This window comes from Varanus komodoensis, unplaced genomic scaffold (assembly GCF_004798865.1).
Source record: "Varanus komodoensis strain SLA01 unplaced genomic scaffold, ASM479886v1 scaffold17, whole genome shotgun sequence".
NCBI lineage: Eukaryota > Metazoa > Chordata > Lepidosauria > Squamata > Varanidae > Varanus > Varanus komodoensis.
The window spans coordinates 7,502,389-7,518,121 of NW_025335505.1; the positions used below are offsets into that span (position 1 = coordinate 7,502,389).

Genomic DNA, 15,733 nt, shown 5'->3' on the forward strand with positions numbered 1-15,733 from the left:
AACAAATGCTTAGATGTTAGTCCTGAGTAACTGAGCTAAATGAAGATTACATACAGATGCCTGCAAGCTTCTTCTTCCCCTTTCCATGAAAGTATCTGTATCAATGACTGCTTACATTAGCTGTCTAATGAAATGCTCCTTATGCTATTTTACTTTAGCTTAGCTCCCAACTATATCCATGATACACTAAGAAATATTATCTATGAATTCCATTCATATGCTGTTACATGTATTTTTAACTTCTATTTTTAACTTGATTTGGCAATAAAACAAAATTCCCTGAGGGGGAAAACAGGACATACTCCTATGTAAATGGGTATAGGATTGCAACTTAATTGGCATTTAAATTGAATTGCACTCCCATTATGTCAACTGAACCGAAATAGCTTAAAAGCCAGTGCCATCTTTTCTACATTTCTTTAAGACATAAGTAATCATGAAGCAATATTGTGGACTCTAATGTGTGTTGTGTGAGCTTTCCTCTCTTTAACCTTTTCATCCTTAAATATCTAAGAGCCATTATTCTATAAAGAAAGCTGCAGCAGTTCTGGGGATCGGGACAGATAATGTTATTGCTGTCAAGTGTGATGAAAGGTAAGATTCTCGATGGCTTCCAGTCCATGTTTTTATGTGTATCTGCCTTTGTGCAATTACTGGTATGGATTTGTTGAGAACAGAAACCTTTCCGTTCAGACCATTTCACCTTCCTATTTTTGGAACACATGCCCGTGAAAACAAATGCACCATTTATGCCATTAAGTTTGAAATCATTTTGAGTCTTGTCAGCATGTTATCATTCATTTGATTGCATGAAACATGATTCAAATTCCAAATGAAATTAAATGGATGGACATCAATATAAACAACTGCCTTTGTCGTGCAACAGCTTGTGCATCCAGTAGCCATTTTTTTCAGAGATTTGACCATGACTTCTCAAACTTGCTGTCTCTTTGAAGCATTCCACTAAAACTGGTCCTCAAACTTTTTCAACAAGGGGCCAGTTGAAAGGTGGCGGCAGCGGGTGTGGGCCAGTGAGGCGGCGGTGGGCATGCAGGGTGAGGCAGTGGCTTGCTTACTCAGTGATCTGCAAGCAAGTCCAAAATGATCTCTGAGTGAGCAAGCCACTGCTCGCCACTGGCAGTGGCACGGTGGGCGCACATGCGACGAGGTGGTGCTTCCTTGCTCGGAGATCGTTTTGTCCGAGTGAGTCCAAAATGATCTCTGAGTGGTGGGCGTGGGGAGTCCAAAACCTCTGAGGTGGGCTGAATAAATGGGCATGGCAGTCTGGATCCAGCCCACAGGCCGTAGTTTGAGGACCCATGCACTAAAACTTAAAGATATGAGTGAGGGAAGGGTTACTTTTTCAAGGAGATTTTTCTGGCTTCTATTTTCTTTTCCCAGAATGCTCAAGGTTTTGTGTCATTCCAGGGCTTTCTGAGAAGATAAAATACTGGCTAGTACCCAAAAAGTTAGCAGCTAGAAGTAGTAAAGGCAAAAGCAGAAGAAAATGAAAGTATCATGAAATGAATAACCAAATGCATTAGAAACTCAGTAAGCAAAACAAACAGATGTACAATTAGAAGAAAAATCTTTGACACACTGAATGTAACTCCAGGTATTCTATTTGTCTGCAAAGCAGTGCAGAGAGATTACTTTTGCTCCAAGGGAGGAAGGAAAAGGGACTCCGCTGAAGCTTTATGCACCAACCTTCTGAGTGGGGGCGTGGGGCAAGCTCATTGGCTTTGCAACCTGTACAGCATCCTCACTGTGCATCCCCACAACCCTCCATGAGGCCTCCTTGTTCAGGCAAATGCAGTGTGAATTAGAACCCAGCGCAAGTTCTAATCTGGGCAGGGAGCCTGGTCACATGGAGAAAGGCCCCCACTGCAGAAGCTGCCCTCCAACACATGGGGTCTGCAGCCTGGCATTAGTGAGGATACATTGGAGATGGTGAAGCTCCTGAACTCAGTCCTTCTCTTCCCCTCATGCCCATCTGATTATGTGGTGTTTGTGTATGTGTGCATTGGGAAGGGGACATCTGGACAGGGACAGAGTCTTACAGGGATGCTTTCTAGCATGCAAAACAGTGAACAGTTTTGCTTGAAAGAAGGAATGAAACCTACCCTTCATTTTTCCATGTTGCATCATTAATAACTTTTGGCAAAGGCAATTTCTATTTTTCTTAACAGGGGGAAGATGATTCCATCGGAACTGGAGGGAAGCATCCTCAAAGTCAAAAGTCAGGTTTGTTTCCCTCCCTGCCCTCCCCTTATTCTACCCATGCATGCACCTGTTACCTTCAGGACAGCTCCTTGAGTTTGATGAAGTACACTCTTGCCTACAAAAGCTCATGCTCCAATCAATTTGTGGGAGAGAAATGAACTATAGCCATTTTCAGAGAAATGTCTATAGCTTGTAGTAGTGAGACAACTTAGCTCTTACTTATAGTAAGTGCAATTCATCGGTGAGAAAGATTGGCCATTCCAGGAATATACTGTTCTTCACATGGGACAAAGGTTTCCTCTTGAGCGTTCTAGCCTAGATTTTTAGAAAGTTATGGTAGTTAATATATTTGTAACTTACAATAAGTCAACTTAGTGTTAGAGGTTTTTGGTAATACATTAGCTTCAGTCCAGCAAGTCTCTTCATGAGTGGAAAAAAGCTGAACATCAAATATATCTTCCTGCCTCAAGGTCACCTTACCTAATTCTGTCTCCTTACAGCTTGTGATGCAGGCCTGCATGTGCCTGGTACCTGCTTCTAAATATGTATATGTGTACAAATTCAATCTCTCTCTTTATTCATCCCCCTTTTATCTTCATATTGCACATGAACTCTGTGAGGCAGGTTAGGCCCGATGCCAGCAAGGGAACGTTGTGTTTGAACAAAAATAAGAAATGAGATTTCTCCTGATTGTCCATCTAGTGTGGTATTTCTGCATTTCTGCTTCTGCTCAGTCTTCTTTGATCAGCTCTCAGAGCACAAAGGCTCCCATTCACTTCCTTGGAGGAGCCAATACAGTCATAAACTGTTGAAGATCTCCATTTAGGTGGACTGATTGAAGATCTTGCACCGCAAACCTACTGAATCCAAGTTTACTAGTCCTGCGATCACGATCATATTTTTGTAAGCAAGAGTAACTTCCTTGGCATACGGCTGAACTAGCCACTCCATGTGACAAAAATGCCTTCAGGGGAAAACAATCAAAGGATGTATTCATGGCTTAGTGCTGGATTCTTGCACTTACCTTAGATATGAGGTGGCTGATGGGTGGGGGAGACCTGCCTTTCACCGCACAATCTTTTCTGTACCCCCACCTCGCTTGTCCACACTGCAATTAAAGTCCAGGAAAAGATGTCATGGGGTAACACCTCCCATGGGGCTTTTTGAGATCAGAAAATGTGGACATCTGAGAAGGCTGCAGTGCCTGGAAAGATGTGTAAAAAATAACAGTGCACCCTGAGCCATCACACGAAACCACCGCAATAGAGCTGCGAGTGCATGTACGGTCCCTTTGACATCAGGTTAAGAGCTTTGCCAGCACATTTTAAGTGGGTCAGCCAGTTGTACTGTATTTTTACCACCTATTTAAAATGTCCTCTGCTTATATTTTCTTGTTTTTCTTGCATTTTGTGGTTGTATGACCACTTGATCATTCATCATGCTTTACATGATGATGGCAGTTTATGAATATTTTAATCAAACAAAAGAAAAGAATGCCAAAAATATTCTAGCCCCCACGAACCCAAAAAATGAGGCAGAAAAATGCAACTACTTCTGCAAAGGAAAAGGTCTCTCAGGAAATTGGAGAACAGCTTTTTGGCAGAGCACTAAATGACAGTGACATAATATTCATAAATAAAAGAGTTATATCTCAAATGTTGAGGAGCCTAGATCTTTTCAGGCTCGTGAGCGTATGTGGCATTTTCTTCTGGGCTTGCAGGCACATCTGACTATGGCGAGCCCAGTGCACATTTTGCCCCTTTCCTCCTGCCCCTTTCCTCCATTCCATCAATTCCCACTCTCCCTGGAGAGTGCGTTATTCGGTATTCCTCCCACACACCCACCACCCACCCACCCTTGTCTCTTCCCTGGCCCTTGCTTTGGATTCCCCCATCTGCTTCCTCCCAACCGTCGCAGCATCCACAAAGCCAGACCAAAGAAGCAGGAAAGCAACAGATCAGTCCCAATCTGCTGTTCTGCTTCCCATTTCTTTGTTAGGGCTTTGATGGTACCAAGGTGAAGTAGGCAGGAAGGGATGTACAAAATGCACCCTATTGGGATGGAGTCAGTGTAGGTGTCACATGGTGTTTTGGCAGGTGCCAACACATCTGCAGCAACTGTGTTGCTAACTATGGCCCTTGATGTGCACCAAAACATCAAAATCAATGGACCTGGTCTATAGCCTTGGAATGTATAGAAGCAAGTGGAAGGTAAAAAGGATGCTTCCCCACTGATGCTCCAATTCAGTTTGACAAAATATAATTACAATGTCTTGTCTACATCCTTTCCTTATTCTGATAACATCCATTGAAAAGTGGGTGCTTTGCAAAGCCCTTGGTGGCTACATCCCATAATTATGCCTGTTGATTATGCAGAGTGGATTTTCTCAGTATGATCATATAGTAAAAGAAGAGGCAGTTTTTCCTGTGCACTAATACAGTGTCCTTTTTCAGGGGAAGGTACCGTTCTATGTTAGTGCCACAGCTGGGACAACGGTGTATGGAGCCTTTGATCCTCTTCCCAGCATTGCTGACATTTGTGAGAAGTACAATCTCTGGATGCATGTAGATGTAAGATCTCCATTATTTTGTATCGTGTATGCAATTTCCTGCTACTCAAATGAAGTTTAAAAGTTCACTTTGTTATTCACAAAGAAACACAGTGAGGTATTTTTAGGATGACCAAGAAAACAATGTATGAGTTCGTGGCTTTTCAAATCAACTTGTTACATGTATGATGTACGGAGGGCTACTGAGGGTGCATCTACTTCAAGGTGAAGAAAAGTTATACATCTGCCTTTCCTAATGTTCGTCACTTATTGCAAGCATAGCTTTAAAATACAGTCTCTGTCATATCAGAATGACCCCCTAAATCATGGTAAGTCTAATGGGATAATGGAAAGATTATTCTTTCGAGTCAGTAGTTTTCCTCTTCTGACTAACTGCTTATTCAAGACACAGTGCAACACTGTTTTTGAAACAATGCTTTATATTTAGTATGATTTCAAAAATAGACATGGTTTTTATGCCATAAATTAGGCCTTCTGTGGGAAGGAAGGTCTCTGGCTGACTGTTTGCTTTGTTTTCCCAAACCAGACAAGTGCAGGTACCTTTACTTGCTCAGGGATCCAGGTTTTCCTAACCCTAACCTGACCTGTGACCGCAACCCTAGCACTCTTGTATAATTCCTCTATAGTTAGGCAATATGCAGAATGGCAGCACCCAGGAGGTTCTTGGTACCTGGCACTTCTCTCACTTTTTTGAACCATCTAACATGACTCCAGACCTCTTAATAAGTACAAGGAGACAGGTTTCACTATCCATGATCCTATCTTAAACTTAACCCCCACCTTAACGCCCAGGCAGCTCCTGATACATTAGGACATCAGGCAGAAAACCACTATCAGGGTTGTGTTTGTTTGTTCTTTTTTCTGTTTTGTTGACCGCTCAGTTCATTTGACCAGTCTAGACTATTCCCAGGTCCTTGGACACACACAGTGACATAGGTTTTCCTAACCCAAACTCTAACCTGAAGTTGAATTCAACCTAAAACCCACTCAGATCAGCTGCCATCAAGTCTAAACACAACATAAGTCTTTGATGAAAAACCCATTGCAGAATTTTCAATAAGTCAAAAGAACCCTGTAATTATGGAGAATTCAAAATGCCTAACAATTCTCCCTTTAACTAGGGAATCTAATCAGTCAAGGAGGCCTGCGATTCTTCATGTCCAGAGAAAAATACTGTTAGGGCACAATCCAATGAGGCTGCTCATAACCCTCCAAACTTCGAAGATTACATGCCTCCTATGCATGGCCAAGCAGCATGGATACAAAGATCACCTCTGCATTTCTGCCATGCCAAATACTTAGCTGGCCGATCTAAGTGTGGTACCCTGGAGGTTGAGGAGAGGAGAGAGAAGTGCAGCCAGGATACAGCATACTCTGACTGGACTCCTCCCCCGGTCCCAAAGCTCCATCTCCAAGATGGCGCTTCCAGCTTTGCAGCCACAGCCTGGCCAGTTCTTTCACATTGGCTGTGAGGCTGGGGACAGGTGTTTGGAGTCCCAGCTTCAGTCTTGGAGCAGGTTTCTGAGTCCAGGACCGGGGCCCTGGATAATCCTGTGGCCATCGATATTGCTCAGTGACTGAAGGATAATCCTGTTAAGAACTCCAGGCAAAAACAAAGGAATGGAAGGAATTATTCCTCCACCAAGCACTCTGGCCCCGTGGGAAATTGTTACTCTAGCACATAAAGCTTCCTGCAATATGTATATGCCTAGGTAGGCAAATATGTAATTTTAAGCATCATTTTAACAGCCAAAGTCATTTTACTGTAATTGGACAGAGGAGATACCCATCCACGTTTGGATCATAGGTGGCCATCATAAACTCTGAATAAATTGGATTATTAGCCATTTTGTAAAATGATAGATTAAGCTGTTGAGGGAATGTTGCAATAAATAATGTGGCAAAAAAGGAATACCCCAATTAAGATAAATATGTGTTTAAATTCCAAAAGGCAGCATGGGGCAGTGGTCTGTTACTCTCAAGAAGACATTCCCACAAATTGAATGGCATTGAAAGGTAAGCATGTTGCTGTAATTTTTTTCTATGTACTGCAGGGATATTAACATCTTCCAATCATTCCTTGAGCTTCAGACTGCTTTTTTTTGCAGCTGCATATAGTAGTCTTGGAGGATCTAAACTGTCGTATCAGGAAAGGACAAGGACCAACAGCACTCATCATCAACTTGGTTATACACAGCCAAATGCTTTTGCAATGCATATAGTTCTAAAATGGAGAGAAGAACAAGAAACAATCTTTTGAACTGTATATACGATCTTAACATTCCTTGACCATCTGATATCTGTATGCATAATTTTATAAAGGGTTTGCAGCACCAAAGGCTACATCTCCCTACAGAGTTCATTGCTTTATTTCCCTGCTTTCTTCCCTTGAATCACTTTAATGAATGGATCCCACCATTAAAGGTAGCCTAGAAATAATTTTGGCTAGAGCTAGGTGCAAACTTTATTGATCTAAGTTGCTGATAATTAACTTCTCTACAAAGCATTATTAGGTCAATGGTTTTTTAATATTGCTTCCTGCTCCTATTTATGCATTCATTTATATGTTTCAGATGATATGATCAAGCCTGACATACTCATTCTCTTTTAATTTTCTTCTTTATCTAGGGCTAATTCTGTTACCTGGAATCCTCACAAATTGATGGGTGTTCCACTGCAGTGCTCAGCTTTCTTAATCCGAGAGAAGGTAACTTCCTTTCCCTTGCCAGACCGAAACATTTCATGGCAGCAACAGGATTCCTACCATAACACGTTCTGACTACTATCACCTAGGGAAAGATCAGTGGGATAATTTTCACACAAGAATAATTAGGTCTCCCATCTTTCTCATATAAGGCCTATTAAACCTGGATTTGGCTTGCAATGCTTTTTTTGCACTGAAGACCAAAAGAAATTGATTTGTGATTTTTTAAAAAATTGCCATTTTCTTAAGTTTAATTTCTTTGTAAGTGGGATTCTCAGGTATATTCATGCCTACCATGCTGAATGCAGGGCACTAGCCATGAATTGTAGCCAGGCAGGTGTTTGCCATCTATGTGATTGCTTTGTGGAACCACAAAACAGGGTTGATCAAGTACCTAGCAGGCCATAATGCATGGGCAGTGAATAGCATTCACAGTCAGTAAATCACAAGTTGTTCCAGGACTGTCCTAGGTGATTTCTGGGACAGAAAAGGATTGCTCTGTGTATGGTATATTACTTGTATTGCTCATTTTTGTGGCTGCTCAGGAAAACTTGAACAGTAAATATTAGTAAAGCTCTTACCAGTTAAAAAAAGTAAGTTCAGTGTTGTGGAGATGTTGGACTAACTTTTAGGGGATTGGGGTTCTACTCCCATTTGGCCATGAAGCTCACGGGGTGACTTGGGCCAGTCACTCCCTTTCATCCTAGCCACACTCACAAGTCTGCTGTGAGGATAAAGTAGATAGAATCATATGGGTTTCTTCCACAAAGAAAAAAAAAATGATTAGCTAGCAATGTAATGATAAATAATACATTTATTACCAAAGGCTTCTCCAAACATTTCCAGATCTCAGGTAGCATTCTGCTCTGATCCCAGTAACCACCACTAGGCACACACCCTAGACTGGTCACCAGGAAACAATGCACCGGATGACAGCTGTGAAGGGCCATTGACTGGCAAAGTGTATTTCCAAAGGCAGCACCTACTGACAGTTCTGTCCCTCTGCTAGGGTCTTCTCCAGGCCTGTAACCAGCTTTGTGCTGAGTATCTCTTCCAGCCTGACAAACAGTATGACACCATTTATGACACCGGGGACAAGGCAATCCAGTGTGGTCGGCATGTTGATGTCTTCAAACTATGGCTGATGTGGAGAGCTAAGGTAGGAAGCATCTTACAATGGAGAATTCTCTGCTGGATAAATTCTCTGAGATACACGGCAGCCCCGGCTCGCTTGGCTCTAATTCCAGGCATGAAAATAAAATGATGGTGATGAAGTCACGTGGGTTGAGATGAGGGCAGAGAAGGGGGAGCAAAGGAGAGAAACTGCCTTGAAGTAAGGTTGCTGTCCTCTTGCCCAAAGCAAGCCCATAGAAATCCTTCCACAGTGACTCACCTGCCAAGGAACCTCAGCGCTTCTCACGCAGAACCATAGAAGTTTCTGGGGGATGTTCCAAAGAGCGCATTTGGTTCAGGGCATTGGACTGTTACTTCATACAAAGCAATCATACATTGCTTCATTGCTTTGAATGAAGTGAGAAAGCGACCCACAGCATGCCAAATACTGTCATCGATGGAGAACATGCTGTTTTGCTTTGTCATTATTGATCTTTCAGCCGAGGAAGCCCTTGTAAGTGTCTGAGCAGGAAGCCCTGGCTTTCCCAAGATGCAGCTTATAAATCACTAGTCTAGCAGATAGGATAGCATTTAAAATAGGGAGATACCTGCCTTGCCATGAAGATGCTTAAGTGATCACAGGGAAGTCATTCATTTTAGTCTAATTTTCTCCATGAGGTTGCTGTGATAGTTAAATATACACTTCTGAGTTATTTGGTGGAGACAGACAGACAGATGTAATTTCCTTACATGATGTGGTGTCAGGAAATCATCCACCTTCCAATGGATGTTATCAGGATGCGAAAAGGGAAAAAAAGATAAACACAGGTATGGTCATTGCAAAGGTACAAAGCACACGCATCCTCATACATGAGTGTTGGTTTTTCTTTGCAAAAATAGAATGTGCAACGCAGTTGACATTAAGGGCCATTTATATTTCAATTTAAAATAGAGTTCAACCACAGTGTACACCTTATTGACATTGATCTTTTGGAAGAATACAATGCAATATTAAGTATAAAATAAAATGAAATGTCTTAAGATTATATTCAGTAGTCTACATACAGTATTATTCCAGATAGTTCATTCCAAGACTGCCTTGGCCCTTTTTTTATTGCCAAAGAAGAACTGCCACAGACTGCCATTTCCTTGAGTTCAAGCACTTTTCCTTCTTGGCTTGACCCACATTGTGCGACTTGGTTCAGTTCCTCGGACTTTTCTTGACTGGTTTATTCCGCAGGCCCAAGCAATGCAGCTGCTCTCTTCATATAACCTGTGTAGGCCTATCTTAGAATGGTCAGGAGGCTGCATTGGATAGATTTCCCCTCCCTTAATAGTATGATAAAGCACCTTAAGCATCCTGAGACCATGCTCAGTCTCTCTCTTTCTCTTCCTTACCCCTGATATCATACAGGGCACAAGAGGATTTGAAATGGTTATCAATGAATTTCTAGAACTCACAGAATACCTTTATAAGGAACTGAAGGCAAGAGAAGGCTTTGAACTTGTATTTGATGCTGAGGTAAGCACTGAACAAGGACTGAACTAGGCTTCAGGTGCTACAGCACTCCTGTTTTCCAACTGAAATGCAGGATAACTTGGAAAACTCAGATAGTTAGTAGTCACAGTAGGTAGCAGCACCTTTGTCAAGGTGCAGGTTTATCTATTCTATTCTATTCTGTTCTGTTCTGTTCTGTTCTGTTCTGTTCTATTCATGCTCCTGCAGGAAAGATGGACACGATCTTGGCCATTCTCCGCCCCCGCCAACCAGCACGATCGCAGCCAACTCCCCACTCCTCAAATGGGGAGATGTTCGCAATCGTGCTGGGGGCAGTGGGGGGGACATGAATGAGATCACGCCGGTCTCTCCGTCCCCCAGCACGCTGCGTGCAGGGATGAGAGGCACAGTCTCGGTCATGCTGCGGGGGGCGGGGAGATGGCCGTGCTTGTGCCTGGGGTGGGGAGGGGGAGACGGCCATGATCTTTCTTGCTCTTTGTCACTTTGATTCACATTTTTCTGATTAAAATAAATGGTTACAGAACGGATCAGCCTTATTTACATTGAACCTTATGGGAAAATTTAACTGGGCTCACGACCAATTTGGGTCATGACCAGAGTCCTGGAACAGATTAAGTTTGTGAGCCAAGGTACCATTGTAGTTGAATCGATCATATACAGGTGTGAGGGGCTGCAGCATTCATCAGCCAGGAAGTCAGTGTTTAGCACTCTGCATGTCCATACATCCTTTCCTGAGATTAACAGATACCGATTAAACTGAACAAAATGACCAATTCAGGGTGCAATGCTATGCGGCTGCCCGTAGCATTCTGACTGGGAAGGTTATGGGCATCCAATCATGCGTGGAAGAAGCACAGAAGCAGGGACTGGCCCCACATTTCCCTCACCCTCAAAAGCATCCAGTCAGCTCATTTGAGCTGTCTAGGGTTTTTTCCTTCTTTGTAAGGAGTTAGAGCTGGGACACACCCTGGATTTAGAGGACAGTGGCAATGCCTCATTCCTTCCCTCCCTCTGCAATTCTCCCCACTGCATCCCCCATACCAGGGCCTCAGCTGTCATGGAAAGACCTGCGCCAACTGAGAAGGCAGAGAGGGACCCTTCATAAGGCAGAGTTCTCACTGCAACCTCTAGAAGGCTTTTCCTGTGGCCAGTCAGATAGCATCTATCAGCCACAAAGCTGGGCCCTTGGATCCACTTCTGTCTTATTTTAAGGATTTTCTTGGGTAACCAATTTTAGCTTCAGCTTGTATGGAATTTTGACTTTCAATTATTTTTCAGCTTTTTCTGCAATGAGCTGCATATAGATGCATACTTATCCAGTGTGTAACAGCCTCCTTCTGGTTTATATCTTAAAATTATAATCAAAGTGGATAACTTAAACTCAGAACCTTGCAACATTTTCCTTCCATAACAAAGGTATTATGGTGATAAAGATTTTGGAAATTTTATTATGGAACAAGTAACATGTTTCATAAGGCATGAAGGAGCAATCCTTAGTTCTTACTATACCACACACACACAAAAAATACATTCAGGTTTTCTGGAAAGAATCAAGATAAATAAAAAGTAGCGGAAGAGTTCAGAATAAGTTGGCTTGCTCTTGTTTATAGACTATTCCCATGCAGTGAGAACACAAATTGCACTCAGACCTATTATGCTGAAATCCAAATTCCTCCTGAATTGTGGAAAGTCTGGCCTCTGGAAAAGAGCCAAGTTTACAAAGTGAAGATAAATCATTTAGATGTGCCGAAGAGCTGAGAGCGATGATTATAACTGGGAAACATTAGACCCACGCTTTCACTGCAAATCATTTATTAATAACTATCTCATAAAATCCTTCGATAACATAAATTTGTCAATAATATAGACCTGCCAACTTGTCAGCATTCTTGGTAGAATGTCAAATATTAAGAATTCAAACTCAAATAGAAATATTATGGTGCTGCAGCAATCATGAATTAAGTTTGTAGCAGACTCAGTTGAAAAAAGAGCTTGGGCCAGATTTATGGGAGGAGTTTTGACTTCCCCAGGAAATCATGGAGGTGCACTTCTAGAGGAAGTAGCTTGGCCTTGAAGCCATTTTGTAATATTCAAGGGGAAGGAAGTACTTACAATCTGGACGCTGGTGGTGGGAGTACTTTTGCCCTTCTTAATACCCAACTGGCATGAAATTATGGGTTTAGTGCAGGAGTACAGAACTCCAGACCTGGGGCCCAATTCAGCCCTCCATGAACCCCCAGAAGACCAAGCCTCTTCCTTTTCCCAGCTACCAGTTATTTGGTGGTTTTCTGGTTTTTGAATGTTTCCCTCCCATTCTAAAAGGCTGAAACACCTTTCCTTTAGCTGTGTTCTTAACAGTAAGAGATTGGGGGGGGGATTGTATTTTGGTTCCACCCACTTTGTCTTTGGCCCCACCCACTATTCAAATATGGTCCTGAGAGCTTCTCTGAAGTGGAGGCTGGTCCTCAGACTCAGAGGGGTTCTGTACCCCTGGTGTTGCATCACAGATGAAGGCATGCTGAGAAAAGTGACTGGAGCTCTGAAATGGCCTTTCACACTGGGCACTAAATGGGAAATGAGAGCTCTTACCAACACTGCGAAGATGGTAAGTCCCTCTGAGGAAGTTTTTTCACTTCCATTCAGTCCACAGGTATACAAAAAAAAAGTATGGATTGTGCTGGAAAAGTTTTTAAAATATTTTATTTTGTTACTCAGAATGGCAATCTCTGTTTCATGTTTCAAATTTTCTCTGCAAAACCAGACACATTATTCAAAATTTACCCAGGTAAGATGTAGGAATATTGATGTTTAGCACATGTGCATTGAATAAAGGGAAACATGCTGCAGACATATGCAGATTTTAAGGATTATATTTTATAATGTATTTTTATTTCAAAGCCTGAACTCACCAACGTCTGTTTCTGGTACATCCCACCAAGTCTTCAACACTTCCCAAATGGGCCAGAGAGAAGAAAGAGACTTCATCAGGTAAACAGTCTCACACAAATCTTCCATCAGTCAGGATGGAATATGCAAGCTCCTGGGCTATGCACAGCAAGTAATATTTGAAGTGGAAGATCTATTCTACCCCCCACCCCTTTTTTTCAATTATATGTTAGAGAAAGGGAGGGACAAGGTTGTCTGTTTCTTGTCTAAGTCTTTTTCATGTATTTTCCTTAATTCTTTTTCTGCATTCAGTTGTGTCTTTTGTAAGTTTTTAAATCCTCTTAAAATCGTTAAATATATATTTTAATACCCAATTCAGATACACAATATTCTTAAAATGCATAATGCATGCATGCTTACTTACCTCAAAATGCATAATGGAACATGTATTTGAGGCTTAAGCTGTCAAGAATGGCATCACAACCTTCAGAGAAGTGTGGAATCCAGTATAACCAGTACATTAGTTTGAGAGTTGTGGATCAGATAATTTTGTATAGGAAACTGAACAGTTAAAATTCTTGATGCATCTTTTATCAGAGCAATGGCATTTGCAAATGCTTCCAGACAGTTTCTCTAGTTTTGCATTCTTTACTCTTCTATGAACATGTCTGGAGAGAAATTTCTCCAATTCACTGCTTGCACCAGCCCTGATTTTGGAGAAAAGCTCAGTATTGTATCCTGGATTGTACAGATCAGGTTTCCCCAACCATGAGTTCCCCAGAAGTGTTACACTGGAGATGCCAGAACCCTGGCCACCATGGTAGTGCTGGATATCTATATCAGTAGGCTAACACATCTGCAGGGTCTGGCTAAGTGGAGCTGGTGCAGATAGTCTAATCTAAGATGGACTTCCCATGTTAGGTAGAAGAGCTGGATGAGAAAGTGAGTGAATTACACAGTCTCTTTCCAAGTTTCTAAGATAAGGTGTGAACTGGAGAATAGTGTATCTCCAATGTGGATAAAATGTGCAGCTTGTTCTGCATATTTGCTGATGGGAGAGATGTACAGTTTTCCACTTTTGACAAGGTAGAATGAAAAAGCAATTGACTTACAAATCCTTGCTTTTGGCACCTACATAATGAACAAATGTGTTTGATCCCTGAATAATGAGCCTAGGAAGGACAAGCCTCTCAGTAGCTGCCTGGGTTGGGACCAGGAAATTTTCCCGTGTTGTGCAGCTACCATCAAGTGGCAGATTTGTATAATAATGATCCTATTACATCTTGGGTCATTTCAATCAAAGGTTTTGGATCATGTGGTTGAAGCTTTGGCTACAATTTTTGCAATGATATAATCAAAGTTGGCCAGATAGCCTTAAAGGGCCATACACTATTGAAGAATATCACAGTCCCATCATGAAACACTTCAATTTTCAAAGTAGCATGATGGCAGTCTGTTACTTTGTGTCCCCCAACTCCAGTGTGGCCCCTCTTCTCTCTTTTTCTAAAGTACACATAAAGAACTCTATCATACCTCTATCAATGAACTGTTGCTGCTCTCTCACTCACTTGTGAAATGATACACCATAAAGTAACCGTAACTTTTATTCTTTTTAATATGTCCAGGTTGCTCCAAAAATAAAAGCAAGGATGATAGAAGAAGGCACTACAATGGTTAGCTATCAACCTCATGGGGATCATGTGAATTTTTTCAGAATGGTCTTCTCTAACCCAGCAACCAAGAAATCAGATGTCAATTTCCTCTTGGAAGAAATAGAAAGGCTTGGGAAGGATTTGTGATGGCTGGCACTAAATCTTGGGAAAAGGACCAATATTGCATTGGTATAGTAGATTCCGAATAGCCATTCATTGTTATTTCTTCCACATTGTGTCGTACTGAACCTTTCTCTCCCTTTCCCCCTTAACAATTCATGTTGAATTGTGGGTGAAACAAAAAGAGTTGCAAAGAAGGAGAGAATGTAGATTAAATTTCACACTGGGGGCATGAAGGCTTGTGCTTACTTGAATAAGGAAATGGGACCAAGTGGTCTTTCACCTTCTCCTTACTTTCAAAAATCCCCCTGTGCCTGGGGTGCCAGCAGTGGGGGTTTCTTCTCATAGAGGCTGGCACTCTGGAATGCCCATGTAACCCTGCAACACTGGGTGGTCCCATGGGCATTTGAGGACGTGCTGCCAAGCTGCGGATTGTGCGAAAGAGTCCTGCACAGAGTAGGGTTCAGAGTAGCACCAAGTCCACAGAACCTGGGTATGGTAGTACTGTTTAGAATAGGAAGGGATTTACAGGTGGTTGTTGTGATGATGTAACTGTTCCTGTGTAACTTTCTTCAATCATACAGTCTGTTAATGTATCATGTAACCCATGCTTTGCTTGGTCACCTGTGACCAGGCAAGGGAACTTTATGTGGTTGTTGTCTGTGTGTATTACTCTTTGGGGCCAAATATAAGTAACACAGTTAAAGGCATCCAGATGGACTAATATAAAGGGATGTGTAAAACCTGTTCCTTTACGTTCATGGAATGTTGCACTTTATCTTGAACAACTCTCACATAGGGAACATCTACAGGGTGTCTTGGGTATTCTTGCCTTGCTGAACAAGGTCACAGAGGTGTCAAAGAAGCAGTTTCACAAGCCAAGGCCCTTTCCAGTGGCATCTGAAGTGGGCAAATTCACATACAGTATTGCTGATGGCACCATAATT

The 15,733-nt window shown here is 42.0% G+C and overlaps 1 protein-coding gene across 1 annotated transcript in view; it reads left to right on the forward strand.

The window, feature by feature from the left end:
• The window catches only part of LOC123021656 (glutamate decarboxylase 1-like), a 36,108-nt gene extending 21,242 nt beyond the window's left edge, over positions 1–14,866 (forward strand). Inside the window, exons 7-15 of the mRNA XM_044426630.1 lie at positions 515–594; positions 2,190–2,244; positions 4,677–4,793; positions 6,744–6,808; positions 7,421–7,499; positions 8,506–8,655; positions 10,024–10,131; positions 13,027–13,116; positions 14,640–14,866. Coding sequence (XP_044282565.1) covers positions 515–594; positions 2,190–2,244; positions 4,677–4,793; positions 6,744–6,808; positions 7,421–7,499; positions 8,506–8,655; positions 10,024–10,131; positions 13,027–13,116; positions 14,640–14,813 — 918 coding nt within the window. The 3' untranslated portion in view covers positions 14,814–14,866. The remainder of the gene's footprint in view (positions 1–514; positions 595–2,189; positions 2,245–4,676; positions 4,794–6,743; positions 6,809–7,420; positions 7,500–8,505; positions 8,656–10,023; positions 10,132–13,026; positions 13,117–14,639) is intronic.
• The last annotated feature ends 867 nt before the right edge of the window (positions 14,867–15,733 follow it).